The sequence below is a fragment of the Colobus angolensis genome, unplaced genomic scaffold (assembly GCF_000951035.1).
Source record: "Colobus angolensis palliatus isolate OR3802 unplaced genomic scaffold, Cang.pa_1.0 Scaffold9, whole genome shotgun sequence".
Classification (NCBI taxonomy): domain Eukaryota; kingdom Metazoa; phylum Chordata; class Mammalia; order Primates; family Cercopithecidae; genus Colobus; species Colobus angolensis.
In genome coordinates this window covers 2,192,290-2,209,993 of record NW_012122931.1, presented here as the reverse complement: position 1 = coordinate 2,209,993, position 17,704 = coordinate 2,192,290, and the positions used below count along the sequence as shown (strand labels likewise).

Here is a 17,704-nt window from a genome sequence, read left to right as displayed (position 1 = left end):
AAAAAAAAAAAAAAAAAAAGAGAGAGGTTTAGAAACACAGTGAAATCAAGAAGGTGATCAAGTCCACTACAACCAGCTCACCATCAATTTAATACCTTGGAGAAAGAAATGATACCTCACTGAAGTTGATGATTTTAATCTGACAGCATTTTAATTTTATATAACTGTTGTATCCTTTCCGGTGTCTCAACCAATTAACCTCTCGTCCCTTCTCTTCTTGGTGGGAATTAATTATCTGGTCTCTTTAGCCCCATTCTTCCTGGCCACCTTTACCAGAAACTGGGAAAGAAGAGGAAAAGCAAGAGCACTTCATTTTGCTAATTTTACAGCTCAGACAATTCTGGTAGGAGATAGAGGTGAAGGCGGCGAAAGAATGCCTCTTATCGATCTATAAATCTGAATCATCCATAAAAGAAAGTCAGGTGCTAGCTCTGCATACAGGAAGTTCGACAAACACTAAGGCCCCACAAGCTCACCTTGTGCTTTAAATTCCTTAAACCGTTCTAAGTCGTCCCGGTACATCCGCTTGATTGTGCTGGTGGCCCTGTCCTTGATGTTAGGAATGAATTCCTGAAGCTGTCTGATGGCAGAACCCAAATCCGCATCTGAATCATCGGCATCTCCTGAATCTGCATACAAATATCTTGTTTCCCAATCTTCAGCTGTTTCCACATTGCGTTCTTCATTTGCAGGTTCTAACCTAAGGGGTTAGAAAATTGGGTTGCCCAACATTAACACATCACTTGACCTCATAACTTTTAAACTTTTCCTTCTTTTCTTTGTGAGTCAGAGTCTCGCTGTGTTGCCAGGCTGGAGTGCAACGGTGTGATCTTAGCTCACTGCAACTTCTGCCTCCCGGTTCAAGCGATTCTCCTGCCTCAGCCTCCAGAGTAGCTGGGACTATAGGCGCCTGCCACCGTGCCCGGCTAACTTTTGTATTTTTAGTAGAGATGGGGTTTCACCATGTTGGCTAGGCTGGTCTCAAACTCCTGGCCTCAAGTGACCCACCTTGGCCTCCCAAAGTGCTAGGATTACAGGCATGAGCCACCATGCCTGGCCTTAAACTTTTCTTAAAATGGCTCTCACTTAGGCTGCCAGAATATTAAAGCAAGATGAGATCTTGGAGTTGACTCAGTCCCTGATTTTCAAACTTTTTACTGGAACTTGAATTACTTGGATATATCTCAGAGGCAGCCTAGAAGCTAAACGTGCAGCCCTAAGCCCTATTTCCTCTGGTTATTTCCTCAGACTATTTTTCAAAGGTAATTTGGGCTTTTAAATTTACTCACAGATTTTCAGGGCTGGAATAGTTCTTAGTGAAAATTGAATCTGTCTTATTTCACACATGAAGAAATTAAACTACTTGCCAAGTTTACTCAATTAAAGATGTATGATATTCTGTACATTGAGGGTATATTAAGGGTCTACCTCTTGATGATTTCTGCCATTTAATATGCATGTGCTGAGGCCAGGCGCGGTGGTTCATGCCTGTAATCCCAGCACTTTGAGAGGCTGAGGCGGGTGGATCGCCTGAGGTCAGGAGTTTGAGACCAGCCTGACCAACAAGGAGAAACCTCGTGTCTACTAAAAATACAAAATTAGCCAGGTGTGGTGGTGCTTGCCTGTAATCTCAGCTACTTGGGAGAATCGCTTGAACCCGGGAGGCGGAAGGCATAGTGAACTGAGATCGCACCATTGCACTCCAGCCTAGGCAACAAGAGCAAATCTCCGTCTCAAAAAAACAAAAAAAAGAGTCTGTGCTAAATAAAGAGGCATGGGCAGAATCCATACAAAAGAAATACACCAGTAGCTGGAATACCACTCCTACGTTACCTTGGCACCTCTTGCATATGCTTGCTTGCTGAACAGGCCCGGGTTTTCTTTTGTCGGGGCCTGGGTTTCACACTTTCTTCCATCACGGTGCCATCACCTTCTACTGAATCAAAGAGTGTGCTCTCAGAGTTCTTACTGGACACTGAAAAACCATCACCAGAAGCTACGGCCCTTTTGACAGACTTAAGCTTCCTTTTCTTAGACTTCTTCTCTGTACTGTTGGATTCCTTGAACCCTTTAAGAGCCTTCCTGCCTTCCACAATCCCAGCCTCACGGCCCACCTGTGGTCCTTCAGGGTATGCACTCTCAAGGCTCTGAGGCATGGCCATTGCCTGTAATTCCTGGTGATTGGACTTTTTCTTTTTTTTCTTAGACTTGTTTTTATAAGCAGGTGCTGGTAGTTCTGCAGTTTCACCATGTAGGCCCACAGCAGGCCGGGATTCCTGCGTCTCAGTCCCAACCTCGCTGCCCACTTGTGATCCTTCAGGCAAGGCCAATGCCTCAGAGTCCTGGTAACTGGACTTTTTCTTCTTTTTTTTCTTAGACTTTTTTTTGTGAGTAGGTCCTAGTAGTTCTGGAGCTTCACCATCCAAGCCCACAGTAGGCCGGGATTCCTGCATATCAGGCTCAGCCTCACTGCCTGCTTGCGATCCTTCAGGCATGGTCAATGTCTCATATTCCTGGTTACTGGACTTTTTCTTTTTTTTCTTACACTTGTTTTTATGAGCAGACGCTGGTAGTTCTGTCATTTCACCCCCTGGACCCATAGAAAGCCAGGACTCCTCCTGGTGGGATTCCGACTGAGGCAGGGCATCCCTTGCCCGTTGGCTCTCCTGCACAGCATCCCAGAATGCAGCCTTCCTCCGATGCTTTTTATTCTTTTTCTCCCTAACTTTATTGTGCAGTGCTTCTGATTTATGTGTATGTGACTTAGCAAGTACTTGAAATTTGTCTGTTTTAGCCTCTCCTGGTAACTTCTGTTCCGTGCTCCTGTCAACACAAATGACATCAACATCATTTCTAAAATGCTTTGGTGTGTTGCTAATATTTTCTTTATCCACAAGGACAGCTGTAACACCTGCTTCCTCTTCCACCTCCAAAGCACTGTATCTTCTCTTTTTTCTCTTTTTGAGTGTAGCAGTGGCCTTTTCAGCATCATCATGGATTCTGGATTTTTTCAAAGGAGAAGAAATGAGATGCTGGAAATCTTTTTTCCTCTTTTTCCTCCTAGTTATTTGAGACTGTTCACTCACCAGGGAGGAGTCTCTGAAAATTTCGTGGGAATGTTTCTGAGGTCTTTCCTTATGTACAGAATACTTTTTCTTTTTCTTGTCAGAAACTGGAGTGTGGATTTCAAATCTGCTTGAATCTCCTTCCATTTTATTCCTATATGGAAATGTGATGACAACAATGGTTTATTTTTGCTTTTTTGTTTTTTAAAGACGGAATCTCGCTTTGTCGCCCAGGATGGAGTGCAGTGGCGCGATCTCGGCTCGCTGCAAGCTCCGCCTCCTGGGTTCACGCCATTTTCCCACCTTAGCCTCCCAAATAGCTGGGACTATAGGTGCCTGCCACCACGCCCGGCTAATTTTATTTTTGTATTTTTAGTAGAGACGGGGTTTTATCGTGTTAGCCAGGATGGTCTCCATCTCCTGACCTCGTGATCCACCCACCTCGGCCTCCCAAAGTGCTGGGATTACAGGCATCAGCCACCGCACCGGCCTATTTTTGCATTTTAAACATAGCCTCAGGGGAAAAAAAATCACAGCAAAATGAAATTGTATGACAAATGACAAGCCTGTAGTCATGATTACAAATTTTATATTATTCTAGATACACAGGTGGCTCACTGGAATTCTGTCTGGTCCCACTGCCTTTATGATGGAGAAAAAAATAGTTAACAGAGAACAACAGTGCCCTGTCCCCGACAGCCTCACCTCTGACTCATCTGTCCAACTCTGCGTTTAAGCCACAAGCAGCTCATTTTGGTTCCTCCAACATGCCACAACCTTTCCCCTCAGCTCTCCATGACATTCTTGTCACTGTCTCCCCACCTTCCTTGCCTCCTGCCATCCTTCAGAGCTTGATTTGAAGATCAGTTCTTCAAGAAAGTTTTCCCTGATTCCTTGGGCTTGGCCTGATTCCCAAGTAACATACTTTCACATTTGAAAAATAAACACTTAGTCATTTACAGGCTGTCTTCCCTGCTTAAAAAAAAAAAAAAAAAAAAAAAAGAAAGAAAACAAGGAAGAAAAAGATGGTTTATCTGTCTGGTTCCCCTCTGTGTTTCTACCATGGGGAAGCCATTAGACGCTATTAGAGTGCAGGATCCATAAAAGGGCTTCGCAGTGGGGATATCAGGTATCCACTGACCTCAAACCAGAAGTCAGCCTCTTTGTGAAAGAAGTTGGATATGCCTTGTTAGTGTCCAACAAAGAGCAAACATTCTGCAAAACACTGGAATAAATTTCATAAGCCACTAACGTTAATACTCACATATCAGGTGTGTGCACTTGGAATTAAAATACAGTAACAGAAATGCACTTTCCAAAAGAGATGATTAAAAATATAATTTTGCAAACATGTCTTATTGTTCTCTTGGCTCTGTGTTGCTTCTGGGTTTCATTTTTTTTTTAGATTTTATCTTTGGCTAAATAACACATTTACATGGTACAAAAATCAAAATAATCTTCATATTTCTTCTCCTTTCTTACACAGAAGGTAACATCTATATATTGTGATCCGCACTTGCTATTTTCCCTTAACAACAGACCCCGGAGCTCTCTCTATATCAGCGGTCTTTAAAGTCTGAATGCTAAGCACAGTTTCTACAGAAGCTACCTAATTTATCCTGGGTAGTAAATATCAGCTGTATTAGACAAGAAATATGTCACTCCCCCAAGTCTAACACACTTGCTTGTGCTGCCACATCCTCTCTCTCTCTCGCTGCAACAAAGGAAGTGTCCCTTCTTCTGTCAAAGGCTATTTCCTTCCGTTATAGCAAGGAAAATGTGTGCTGGCTCCCAACCCCCTCCTGCCTTCTCAGAGAGATAGTGGTCCCCCAGGTACCCCATCTCTCTCCTGTATCTTCAGCCTGTGTTTTCTAGCAAAACACCAATAATATTTAATCTCCTCTAACTTAAAAAAAAAAAAGCAACTGTTGTCCAACCCTAAGTCTTATCCAGCTGTTCTCTTTCTTCCCCTTCACAGCAACATTCCTGATACAGAAATCAGTCTTTCCATTACCTCACCTTTCATCCACTTATTAACCCACATCCTTGGAGCTCCCACCCCACTACTCCACTGAGACTGCTCCGGCAAGAGTGTCCTTAAAGCCACTAACTTCAACAGATGCTTTTCAGGCCCATCTTTTAGGACCTCTTAAAAAATCACAAACGGAACAGATGATTTTTTTTTTTTTTTCTGAGACGGAGTCTCGCTCCGTCGCCCAGGCTGGAGTGCAGTGGCGTGATCCTGGCTCACTGCAAGCTGTGCCTCCCGGGTTCACGCCATTCTTCTGCCTCAGCCTCCAGAGTAGCTGGGACTACCGGTGCCCACCACAACGCCCGGCTAACTTTTTTGTATTTTTTTTTTTTTGAGACTGAGTCTCGCTCTGTCCCCCAGGCTGGAGTGCAGTGGCGTGATCCTGGCTCACTGCAAGCTGTGCCTCCCGGGTTCACGCCATTCTTCTGCCTCAGCCTCCAGAGTAGCTGGGACTACCGGTGCCCACCACAACGCCCGGCTAACTTTTTTGTATTTTTTTTTTTTTGAGACTGAGTCTCGCTCTGTCCCCCAGGCTGGAGTGCAGTGGCGTGATCCTGGCTCACTGCAAGCTGTGCCTCCCGGGTTCACGCCATTCTTCTGCCTCAGCCTCCAGAGTAGCTGGGACTACCGGTGCCCACCACAACGCCCGGCTAACTTTTTTGTATTTTTTTTTTTTTGAGACTGAGTCTCGCTCTGTCCCCCAGGCTGGAGTGCAGTGGCGTGATCCTGGCTCACTGCAAGCTGTGCCTCCCGGGTTCACGCCATTCTTCTGCCTCAGCCTCCAGAGTAGCTGGGACTACCGGTGCCCACCACAACGCCCGGCTAACTTTTTTGTATTTTTTTTTTTTTGAGACTGAGTCTCGCTCTGTCCCCCAGGCTGGAGTGCAGTGGCGCAATCTCAGCTCACTGCAACCTCCGCCTCCCGGGTTCAAGCGATTCTCCTGCTTCAGCCTCCGGAGTAGAAGCTGGGATTACAGGAGCACGCCACCAATCTCGGCTAATCTTTGTATTTTTAGTAGAGATGGGGTTTCACCATGTTGGCCAGTCTGGTCTTGAACTCCTGACCTCAGGTGACCCACCTGTCTCGGCCTCCCAAAGTGTCAGGATTACAGGCCTAAGCCACAGCGCCCGGCCTTGATTTCTTTATATAACATTTCCCCTTCCATCAGTTCCTTTCCTTCTTTTTTGTAAATACTTCCTCTGGTCTCTGGAGCCTAGTACAACCTTCTAAATATACAGTCTCTCCCTGCTAAAAACTTTTTAGAGTTCTCCTGTTATTCTTAAGATAAAGTCAAAATCCTCACAGACCTGCAATGGTCTTCATTTCTTCATAATCTAGCCTAGAGATGGAGAGAGGTAGGTCCATGCCTACTTCTCTACCTCTCACTTCTCTCTAGGTTTCAGAAACCCTGCTTTTTTCAGTTTCCATCACACTTCTGGCAGTTATAATATGATCGGCTTCTTGAGGGCTGGAATTTTGGCCACCTTGCTCCCAAATGGCTCCCCAGTGCTCCAAACATATTGAAAGAAGGGATATGCATTTATCCCCCCTTACTCAGAACATACACTTCCCGCCCTGCAGGTATGTGCTCAAGCCTGGTCCCCGATTCTCTCACCGCCTCTGAGGTGCCAGAAAGACCCCGCTCTGCTCCCCGGTGGGCTGGGCGCTCCAGGGCTGAGAGGGGAGGAACTAACCAGATGTGAATTCTCCATCTTCTCACTCCCAAAGACCCAAGTCTCGGGCAGGCGCGGTGGTTCACGCCTGTAATCCCAGCACTTTGGGAGGCTGAGGCGGGTTGATCACCTGAGGTCTGGAGTTCGAGACCTGCCTGGCCAACATGGTGAAACCCCGTCTCTATTAAAAATACAAAAATTACCTAGGCGTGGTGGCGGACGCCTATAATCCCAGCTACTTGGGAGGCTGAGGCAGGAGAATCGCTTGAAACCAGGAGGCGGAGGTTGCAGCGAGCCGAGATCGCGCCACCGCACTCCAGCCTGGGCGACAAGAGCAAGACTCCATCTTTTTTTTTTTTAAAAAAAGACCCAAACCTCAGTTTCCCCAAGATAAGGCCTGGGACGAAGACCGCGGCCTGGAGACCTCAGGCCAAAAGGCAGGTCTCCCAGAAGACGGGGAAATCCACCACCCCACGCTGGGTTTTTACGTGCGCATTTTGAAATACGGAAACAACTAACAAAGGCGCTTTCAACTTACCCTCCGAAAGCGCTGCCACCTTTCTCCCAACCCGGAAGTGCTGTTGTTGAGGAAGCGGAAGTAGTAGTGCGTCGCCTTCCGGCCCCCTCGGCGTCATGCTGTCATGGTAACACGGCTGCAGCTAGGCAGTGAAGGCGCGCGCAGTTGTCTACCCGTTTTCCTTCTAGGTCCTTTAGAGGTTAGGTAGGGTAGAGCGTGCTCCCAAAACGAGGAAAATAGGACAGAATCCCCCTCCATTGACGTACTAATGCATGCGTGCATTCCATTTATTCCAGTTTTTGGTGAACTCCAGGAACAACTTGGGAAGACAGATGACAAACAAATCAACTAAGATAATTTCAGATTATCTTGTAAGGAAAATAAAATAGGGTAACATGATGGAGAGTGACTAGGGGACAGTGGGTACTACTTTAGATGTAAGGGAGGGCTCACTGAGGAGTGACATTTGAGCTGCGTTTTTGGTGAACTCCAGGAACAACTTGGGAAGACAGATGACAAACAAAGCAATTAAGATAATTTCAGATTACCTTGTAAGGAAAATAAAATAGGGTAACATGATGGAGAGTGACTAGGGGACAGTGAGTGCTACTTTAGATGTAAGGGAGGGCTCACTGAGGAGTGACATCTGAGCTGAATTATAAATGTAAACAACAGGCAAAAAATCTAGACAGAAGAGTGTTCCAGGCTGGAAGTGAATGGAAAAGTCCTGAACTTGGTTGCTGGAGGACCTGGGAGAAGACCAGAGCAGCTGGAGCACAGAGTGAATTCACAGAGTGAACCCACAGGGTGACAGGTCGCACACGCCCAGCCTAAGTGAATGCATGTGAATGCAGGAGAGGGGGTAGGAGATGAAGTCAGAGGTCTGCAGGTGCAGTCTGATGGATGTTAAACTTGGATGAAGTCTCAGAAGGTTAGAGCTGGCAGGAGTTTGGAGATCTATCCCAGTCTTCCCATTTCAACAGAGTCCTGAAAAGACTTAGCTAAAAGGGCAGCTTTAACCTGGCTATCAATTCAAGGCCATTATATTTACCAACCAAACGTTTAACCTTTTTGGATAGTGAACATATACGATATAGGCAACAAGTTTTCTCACTTAATCCTTGTAGGTATCTATGAGGTATTATTAGCCCCACCTTGTGGATAAGAAACCTGGGTTTACAGAAACTTGTCAAAGGTGACTTAAATGGGCCAGCCAGAAATCAGACTTATGCTCTTTCTACTACTCCACTATCTTGCCCCTCGCTGTTCCACCTGACTTCTATGTGATCTGCCAAGTGTCTTTGATTAAAAAATGCACAACCTATGCTTCCGTGAAAGTCTGGAAGGGAAGCAGGTTGGAGAAACGATGAACTTATATATGCTGCTCTGGGACGTGGATGTGCAGTTGGAGCTCTGTCTGGAGAAGTCTGTAAATGTGGTGGTGTCCACTGTTGATACATAAGGCCTTGAAGTCCAGGTTCGTCATTGGTGTCACGTGTTCTGTGGTGAGCCCACTTACCCAGAGCCTTGTGGTGCTAGTGATGCATGAATGAACCCATAAAAGGCTGGCACTAGAGGAGAGATTAGAGATCATACAGGTTAGTGGTTTCCAATCCTCCTCCAACTGCACCAATCACTTGGGTAGCTTTTTTTGTTTGTTTTAAATGCAGATTCTCAACTTTGCAATGGATTTTATATTAAACACTATTGTATCACATTAAAATCTTCGGACATTATAATGACATTGTAGTTATACATGGGAATGTGCTTGCTACCTGATGAAGTACCTAGGGTTAAATATGGTGTTGACAGATATTTTTTCAGGTGATTTTGTAATGTGTGTACGTGCATGTTCACACACTCACAGAGAGAGAGCAAGAGAATGTGGCCAGTGCTGGGGATGGGTGAACCTGTTAGTCCAAACTACACCATTTTGTAGGCCCCCTGCCATTTCACAGACCTTGGTTAGAATGAAACATTCCACGGGGGTTCAGGCGGTGAGAAACAGCATGCCTCTTATCATATTCTGCTGGGAGAAAGTGCCAGGAACATCACATTCCACCAGAACAAGGGCCAAACTGCCTCATCATGGGAATACCTTATCAACATCTTCCTGGGCAGTAGGCTATACCCCCGGGGCCCCTCCCTGCGCAGGCCTATAATTTCCCCAGCTTGTAAGCAGCGGTGGGCACTGGCATTAAGCTGGTCTCCCACCTCTGTAGGTCTTATGCTGGACATAAAGCCTGCATTTGCTATAGAGCCGCCACTCTCTCTTTCTTTAACCCTCCCCTTCCCTTCAAAATCTAACAGAATCTAGGTGAAGCCTATATGTATTTTCATTGTATTCTTCTTTTGACTTTCAACTTTTCTATAGGTTTGAACTTTTTCACAAAGTTGGGGGTGGGTGGTTAAGGGGATTTTTTAAAATGCAGCATCTGTCCTGGTGAGGTGGCTCATGTCATTATCAGAGCAAGACTCTGTCTCTTAAAAAAAAAAAAAAGAAAAGAAAAAAAAGAGAGTCTCAGGTGCCATTTCCAGATATTCTGATTCAGTGAGTCCTGTGAATCTTCATTTTTCTTTTTTTGGCACACGTTCTCATTCTATCATCCAGACTGGAATGTAGTTGCCCAAACACGGCTCATTGTAGTCTCAACCTCCTCAGCGATCCTCCTGCCTCAGCCTCCCCATAACTGGGACCACAGGTGTGTGCCACCACACCTGGCTAATTTTTAAAATTTTTGGTAGAGATGAGACCTCACCATGTTGCCCAGGCTGGTCTCAAACTCCTGGCCTCAGGCCATCCTCCCTCCTAGGCTTCCCAAAGCAATGGGATTACATGGGTGAGCCACTGAGCCCAGCCCAAATCTGTATTTTTCAATTTCCCTTCATTCTGTTGCTTAAATTTGGGAACCATTGGTCGAATCCAACTCTAGACTTTCCTTGTCACCCATCTCACAGGAAAAAAAAAAAAAAAAAAGCCCATTGGATCCAAGAGGGTGACTCGCCCGAGTCCTCCCAGTGGGTCAGCATCAGCATCAGGCTTGGAATGCATTTGGTGCTCTCTCTGGGGTGTGTGTGCGGCGCAAGGGGCAGAGGTGGGGAGGGTTTGTGAGTGGAATGGGGGTGAGCAGAGGATGGAGTCTTTGACTTGAAAGACTAGTGTAAATGACCCTCTAAGAGCCACGCCGCTTTGAACGCAACCCACTGGAGATTCTCGGTTCTCCTGTATCGATTCAGGAAAACTCCAAACAAGTCCACACTGGTAGCCACCAAGAGTTTCTTGAAAGAAAAGTACAAGCCGAGCCGGGCTCTGTTGGCGTCTCGTCGCCAAGGAGACGGGCCGTTGCATTCGTCCTCCAGGGGTGGTCTTGGTTTTCTTTCTTCTCCGAGTCCGCAGCGCGGGGCCCAGGAGACGCCCTGAGGATCCAGCGGGGCTTCTGCAGGGCTCCGGGGCTCTTTCCAATGAGGGGCCGGCGCGAGGGGGGCGCGCCTGGCTCCGGAGGGGTCCTGGCATCTGAGTTTCCCCCCTAGGATCCCGGTGGTGCGGCCCGGGTCTCCCGGCAGGCGCCTCGGAGCTCCCGGCTGGCCTGGACTTGGGGAAGCGCGCCCAACCCAGCCCGCGGGTCGGCTCCCCGGCGACCCCAAGGATGCCAGAAGCCAGGAGCTCCGGCCTGGACCTCACGCGATGGAGGAAGCAGCAGCAGCCTGTGCGCCGCACGGTCAGCCAGGTCTGCCCGCCCCCGCGGCGGCCCCTGACCGTGGCGGACATCCGTCCCGGCATGGAGAACGAGCGGCTGGGGGTAGTGCGGGACTCCATGTTTCAGAACCCGCTCATCGTCAAGGTGAGCACCCCACGCCCACCGCGCTTTCGCGGTCGCCGACTCCGGGCACCCGCGCCGCCGGGGGTCCCCACCCGCCACGCCCTGGCCCCTCGGCCCTGGGTCCGAGCGCAGCATGGGAAGCTCCAGCTCTGATTCAGACAGGCTTGAACCCCCGTGCAGGTCCCGTCGCCTCTCTGAGCCTCGGTTTCCCCATCCTCACAGTGGGATGATAATGGCACCACTAAAGGGACTGATTGGGAAGATTGAATAGGGTAATTTCTGCGGGACCCCGGGACAGAGCCTGACACGGGGTAAGGCTGCAATGGGAGCTGCTGTGGTTTCCCACAGAGTGAACCCACAGGGTGAGAGGTCGCACACGCCCAGCCTAAGTCCTGGCTGCCAGCAATCCTAGGGTAAAGGCCGCCTCTCCCGTTCCCCTGCACGCCTGGGGTACGTCTGTGCAGCGGGGGCTCCGTGTCTGTCCTGGAAGCATCACGTCGAATATTCATTTCCGTCCGATCATACTTATTTCTAACCCAAATTACAACCCTAAGAGAAAAAAAGCAGTCTTTGGCCTAGGAGGCTCCGCAGACAAGAATGAGGGAGCTGCGGTTTCGGCTACATCACATTGCGCTTCCCTCCTCCCCACCTTTAGCCTCGCTTCCCTCTGTTGGGAAACCAACACTGCTGTGGCGGCCACACCTTCCCGGGGGCTACGGGAGAAGTCAGGCTGAGGCTTGGGGGTCGGGGAGCAAGCCTCGGGGCGAATTTATCTTGCGCCGCTGGAGGGCAGTGCGCCTTTAAAAATGCACTCTGCGTCCCAGGTGCGGCAGTGGAAGGCGCAGGTGGTAACCGTGGATTCAGCAACAATTATTTGTGTGACCGCCAGGCGCTGAGTAGAGCCCAGAGGTGGTGGTGGCGATTTATTTTTGTTTTGGGGAAAAGGGAACCCGTGCTAGAATTAACTGAGTTAATTGGCTCCTGGCAAAACATTGACGACTCCTCTCGCCTTCCCTAAACTCGGTCCTGCAGAGGAGGAAGGATACTGCCCAGGTGCAGGCTGCACCTGGGGCAGGCTGGCTTATCATACTCGTGCCTTTCCATCGAATAGGCCCCTTGGACCCCTCAAAGTGGAACAAGGTCCTTCACTTACTTCTAGATGAGAAGAGCCACTCTCAGTGGACAGGCAAGACAGGCAGGTGGAACTCACTATTCTTGTATCAAGGAGAGAATCACGCCCGCCACCTCTAACTACCTGAGTTAAGGTTAGGTCGTTGCTTTTGTTCGAGTAGTTAGTAGTGAGCCAACTTCTTCCTACTGAAGTGTAGAGTGAGGGCATATGGAGTTATTCTCCATGGTGAGTTAGCATGTGGTGCCCACGCTGAGTGATATGTACGTACACACACGTATATGCATATGCATTTGTGTATGCACCCATATACATACGGTTTACATCTATCATGTATACATGCACGCATATGTATAATATACACGTACATATGTGTAAAATGTATGTACATATATGTAAATTTCCCCTTTCTTTTCCTTTTTCCTTTTGCTTCCCCCGACCCACCCAGCTATATCGAGGACAGCATTTGGCCTCTGGATGGCACTAGCTGAACAGCTTCCAGGACCAATTCAATCCCTGATTTCTGAACCCAAGCTTAGGGTTGGAAAATGTACAGGAGATGACTCACCCACGACTGGGGTTCTGTCTTCAGGGTACGAGATGCAGAGCGGGTCTGCCCTGGCCCCTGGTGACCATGCTGAAGCAGCAGGGACCCACTTCCAGGCTCCCGCTCTCTGAAGATGGAGCCTGGGGTTCTCTTCTTCCGTCAGGGGCAGCCAGGGGGCAGCCTTTACCTCTGGCTTTCCTTAGTGGGTTCTTCAGGGTCTGTAAGGTACTTTCTGAAGCAGTTAAGATGACATCCACTTTTCAGTATTTACCATGTCATATAATATTAGAATATCTTATAACTTTAGAGGTCAAAACCTGACCTAAATAGAAGTTGGCAGAGAAATTGACCACAAAAGGGAAGCTTGACTGTTACCTTTTCCAGACCCCTTTTGCAAACGAGCACACTGAGGCCACCTCTGTTTTGTTTGTTTGTTTGTTTGTTTTTGTTTTTGTTTTGCTGAAGGTTTTGGCAGAGCTTGAGTTTGCAGCTTCATTGGCTAACTCCCAGCCTAGCATTATTTTACCACTCCAAACAGCGTCCTATATTATTATTTATTTAATTATGAAACAACTTTGGTGTTTTTGACTTTAAACAAAAAGGGAAAATGGAAAATATGTGAGGTTGTGGAGCTTTAAGATGTTTTTCTTCTCATGTTATGGAAATTTCTATTGAGCTCGGCCTGTGGATTTCTTCATTGTGGCATGTCAGTTTCACCACCACAGATTTTCAGATCCCCGTGGTAGCCTGTGCCTCCCCGCTATGTGTGGTAGAGGCTGGGAATGCACTCTGCCTTGGTGTCTTTAGGAGGGTCATTAGAACTAAAGCATATTTTGGTTTTGTCTAAGTTTGAACCTGAAGGTGTGCATCTATATTGGAAGACTATAGCACCTTAGAAAGAGGCATTTATTCTACCGTATTGGGGGGTTGTTTCTTGGGTTGCTTTCTCCAATGAATAGGATCAGCATTTTTTTTTCCATTTAAAATGTAGAAACACTGACTGAACAAACTCAACAGTGTTATTTCACATTCATAAAATTTACCAGGATGTATACACATCAGTTATTCAAGAACATGTCGGCCGGGCGCGGTGGCTCAAGCCTGTAATCCCAGCACTTTGGGAGGCTGAGACGGGCGGATCACGATGTCAAGAGATCGAGACCATCCTGGCTAACACAGTGAAACCCCGTCTCTACTAAAAAATACAAAAAACTAGCCGGGCGAGGTGGCGGGCATCTGTAGTCCCAGCTACTCGGGAGGCTGAGGCAGGAGGATGGCGTAAACCTGGGAGGCGGAGCTTGCAGTGAGCTGAGGTCCGGCCACTGCACTCCAGCCTGGGTGACAGAGCGAGACTCCGTCTCAAAAAAAAGAACAAAAAAACAAAACATGTCTGCAAGATGCCACTGTAACCAAGTGAAAAGTGAAAAACTGAAACATCCAAGCAAGTATTTTATCTACAAATGCTCAACAATCATTTGCCTCATTTAAAACCAAATCAACTGGTTATTTAGTAGGAGTGATTGAATCAAGTCGGTGTTTTACGTGGCCACAAAAGATGTAAATATTTTCCATTAGAAAGGGTTTCGACTCTAGTGTAGACAGTGATGTGCAGTTAGCCAGTTTTCCTTCAAATGTGACTCTCTGGGAAGAATAAAATTAAATAGAGAAAGAACCAAGCTTCTCCCTGCTTGGTTCTCATTTCCCCAGAATTCTGTGACTCCACACAGAATCCTGCTACAATAGCCTTCAAGACTCCTTCACAAAACCTGTCAGGGTTGCACCTTTCTTGCCATCCGAACTCAGCTGATAACCTGTCAATACAATTATAGGGAGAGACTGCTTGGTTTGCTCCCCTGACAGCCTTGGATCTTCTGTCGCCCTGGAGAGGCTGCCTATGTACAGGGGTGGAATTTATGGAATCGAGCACCCTTAGAAAGTGCGAATGATCCTGGCACCTGATTTTTTCATAATTTATTACTGACTTTGTTTTTCTGTGGGGTTTTATGTAACCAATAAGAAGTGCATGCATTTGTAAAATAGAGTCATAGAATAGACACAGCATTTGGGGCTGGAGGGAATCTTACAGACATCTAGTCCACCTCCTTTTTTGAGGAGCTCAAGGCCCAGTGAGGGAAACAGACTCATCTGAGGTGCTATCCTCACCTGGTGGCAGAAGTGGGATGAGACTCAGGTCTCCTGGGTTCCAGCCCCACATTCTTTTGGCCGCAACATATGGTTAATTAACCAAAGACAATCCAGGTTGGTAACATCCTGTATAGCAGGCAAACAGTGTTCACAGATGAACCAGATTCCAATATTATTTCATTCAATGTTCCTTCCAAAGTGAGCTCTACTGATTTCTTAGGACTTGTTGACAGCCAAGAAATATTTGTTGAAGGTTTACCAAGTGCCCAGTGCCACCCTAAGCTTTCCTGGGGGCACAGAAAGAAGTTTAGAATTCAGCATTGCTGAGTTTCACAGGAGTCAACCATTTACTATTTAGCTGGGGAGATGGGATACATACACACATTTATAAATGTTCAGATAGAGATGAACGCAAAGAGGCAGGTAGCTTAGCACAGCACCTGCCGTAAGGAAAGCTCTTGGAAAATGTTAGCTCTTATTCACACACACACACACACACACACACACAGAGGCATGTATGCACAAATAAGACAGGCATTGTGATGCGTCTCCACCCCCATAGTTTTCAAGTGAGCTACATTGCCCAGAGAGTTCAGATTTGTGGGAAGGGAGCTCTGGACAGGTCTCAGGAACCTGGAACCAGACCTTGAAAAGTGAAAAAGCAGAGTTGGGAAAGTCATTCAGCTCAATTCCGCCCTCCTCAGCTCCTAAATGCTTGTAGGTTTTCACCCCAACTTGAGTCCTAGTTTACAAGACCCAGTGCTGCTGCTGGGATCATTATCATTATCATCACGAGGAAGCGTTTATGTAGAGCCAGTGTGTTCAAATTGGATGCTCTACAAAATTAGGCAACCACACCATGCCCACTAATAGCTTAACATCTCTAATAAATATTGATGCCGGCGAACATAAAGGCACGGAGAGAGACCAGCACAAAGAAGGCAGACAAAAGCACAGTTGTACAAATATCCCAGCGTGGGTCAGTATTTTTATTACATTTGAGTACAATCTGAAAATGTGACATGCAGCTTTATTGTTGAAGAGAATATACCCCTGATTGCTCCAATCCTTTTACGTTCAATTACAATGTAATAGGAGAAAATAAAACCTTAGGAAGGGATTAAAAAATGAGCTGCCCGTCCTAATGGCCCCGTCTTGGAGGGCCAGTGGGTCGGTTTCATTTTTCTAGTGAGTGCTGTGGGTTGATCCATCCCTGCAACTCTCTCCCTCTTGGCCCTTTTTTCCTTTTTTTCTTCTTTTTAAACCAAAGCCTCCCGCTTCCGGGTGCCCAGTTACATCCTTCAGTGAGTCGGGCTGAGGCAGGAAACTAACCCCCTGCCCAGCCCCTTGGCCATTTCAGAAAGCCGAGCTGCCCCCTTCCCCAGCTTGTCACCACTCTGCGGCAGCCGCTGCCCTGCTGGAGGAGCCCACTGCCCTCTTTGTCCCTCTGAAGAAGGTGTGCTTTGGCTTTGAAGCATTAATTAAGCGCAGACCTCAGCCCTAAGCACTTGGGTTCTTCCTGTTGAACTCAGCACCTCCTGATTACGTGGCTCTCAGAACACTGCGGTGGCGTGGTGGGAAGGCCGTTCCTCCAGAATAATTCTGAGACTGGGGTGAACTTTTCAGAGGTTCCTTCTATACCTTCCAGAGCGTTCCAGGCTCAAGTGTTGCTCACTGTATAATCCTGCCTGCTTGTTCCTTATCTTGAAAGACAAAGTTTTCTTCATTTACAAATGACCCTGTGGGCGAAATTTCAAAACCCCATTTTCTATTGCAGTGGTTTGATGCTGTTCTGTGGTCTTCAGGAGCATTGGAGGTCTCGTAAAATGTCCGATTCAAACAGCCTTTTAAGAAAATGTATCTTTATATTTAAAGTTTGGTAAAAACATCAATACAATTAAATGTATTTTATATCAAATGCTAACAATGGAGACCACTAACATGTTAGCTATGCTTGAAGTTTGCTAGCTTTGGGGTGTTAGTTCTGTGTGTGTGTGTGTGTGTGTGTGTGTGTAATGCATGTAAATGTGTCACAGACAATGAACATTGTAACCAGGCATAGGACTTTGGGCTGAGTGATTCCCTTCGAGTAGGGCAGTGTGCAGAAGGCTTTGCGGTGGTCCCTGAGACCTGGGCTGTGTTAAACCTTAGACCCATCTGCTGGGCTCTCACTCCTGCCTCAAGAATCTCAGGTTGGGCAGGCAAAAACAAGGGAAGGCACACAGTCACACTCATCCAGTGCCTGGTGGATTTTGGCATATGCCATAACTGTTGAGTGCTTCTCATCTGATCTTTTGTATTCTTTTTTTTTTTTGAGACAAAGGTTTGCTCTCGTTGCCCAGGCCGGAGTGCAGTGGCCTGATCTCGGCTCACCACAACCTCTACCTCCCCAGTTCAAGGGATTCTGCTGCCTTAGCCTCCCTAGTAGCTGGGATTACAGGCATGCATCACCACGCCAGGCTAATTTTGTATTTTTTTCTAGTAGAGACGGGGTTTCTCCATGTTGGTCAGGCTGGTCTCGAACTTCCAACCTCAGGTGATCCACCCACCTGAGTGCTGGGATTACAGGCATGAACCACCACGCCCGGCCAGGCTGGAGTGTAGTGGTGCAGTCTCACTCACTGCAGCCTCCACCTCCTGGGTTCAAGTGATTCTCCTGCCTCAGCCACCCGAGTAGCTGGGATTACAGGCATATACCACCATGCCCGGCTAATTTTTGTATTTTTAGTAGAGACGGGGTTTCACCATGTTGGCCAGGCTGGTCTTGAACTCCT

The 17,704-nt window shown here is 47.3% G+C and overlaps 2 protein-coding genes across 3 annotated transcripts in view; one reads left to right on the top strand and one right to left on the bottom strand.

The window, feature by feature from the left end:
* The window catches only part of TTF1 (transcription termination factor, RNA polymerase I), a 19,119-nt gene extending 11,754 nt beyond the window's left edge, over positions 1-7,365 (bottom strand). The window contains exons 1-3 of the mRNA XM_011931175.1: positions 7,310-7,365; positions 1,834-3,219; positions 477-700 (exon numbers count right to left, since the gene is read on the bottom strand). Coding sequence (XP_011786565.1) covers positions 477-700; positions 1,834-3,212 — 1,603 coding nt within the window. The 5' untranslated portion in view covers positions 3,213-3,219; positions 7,310-7,365. The remainder of the gene's footprint in view (positions 1-476; positions 701-1,833; positions 3,220-7,309) is intronic.
* A 3,341-nt stretch (positions 7,366-10,706) lies between these two features.
* The window catches only part of LOC105503996 (chromosome unknown open reading frame, human C9orf171), a 185,307-nt gene continuing 178,309 nt past the window's right edge, over positions 10,707-17,704 (top strand). The window contains exon 1 of one of the 2 annotated variants that reach the window (XM_011931171.1): positions 10,707-11,130. In XM_011931171.1, the coding sequence (XP_011786561.1) occupies positions 10,936-11,130 (195 nt within the window). In that variant the 5' untranslated portion in view covers positions 10,707-10,935. The remainder of the gene's footprint in view (positions 11,131-17,704) is intronic. The other variant, XM_011931169.1, reaches the window with a different exon arrangement.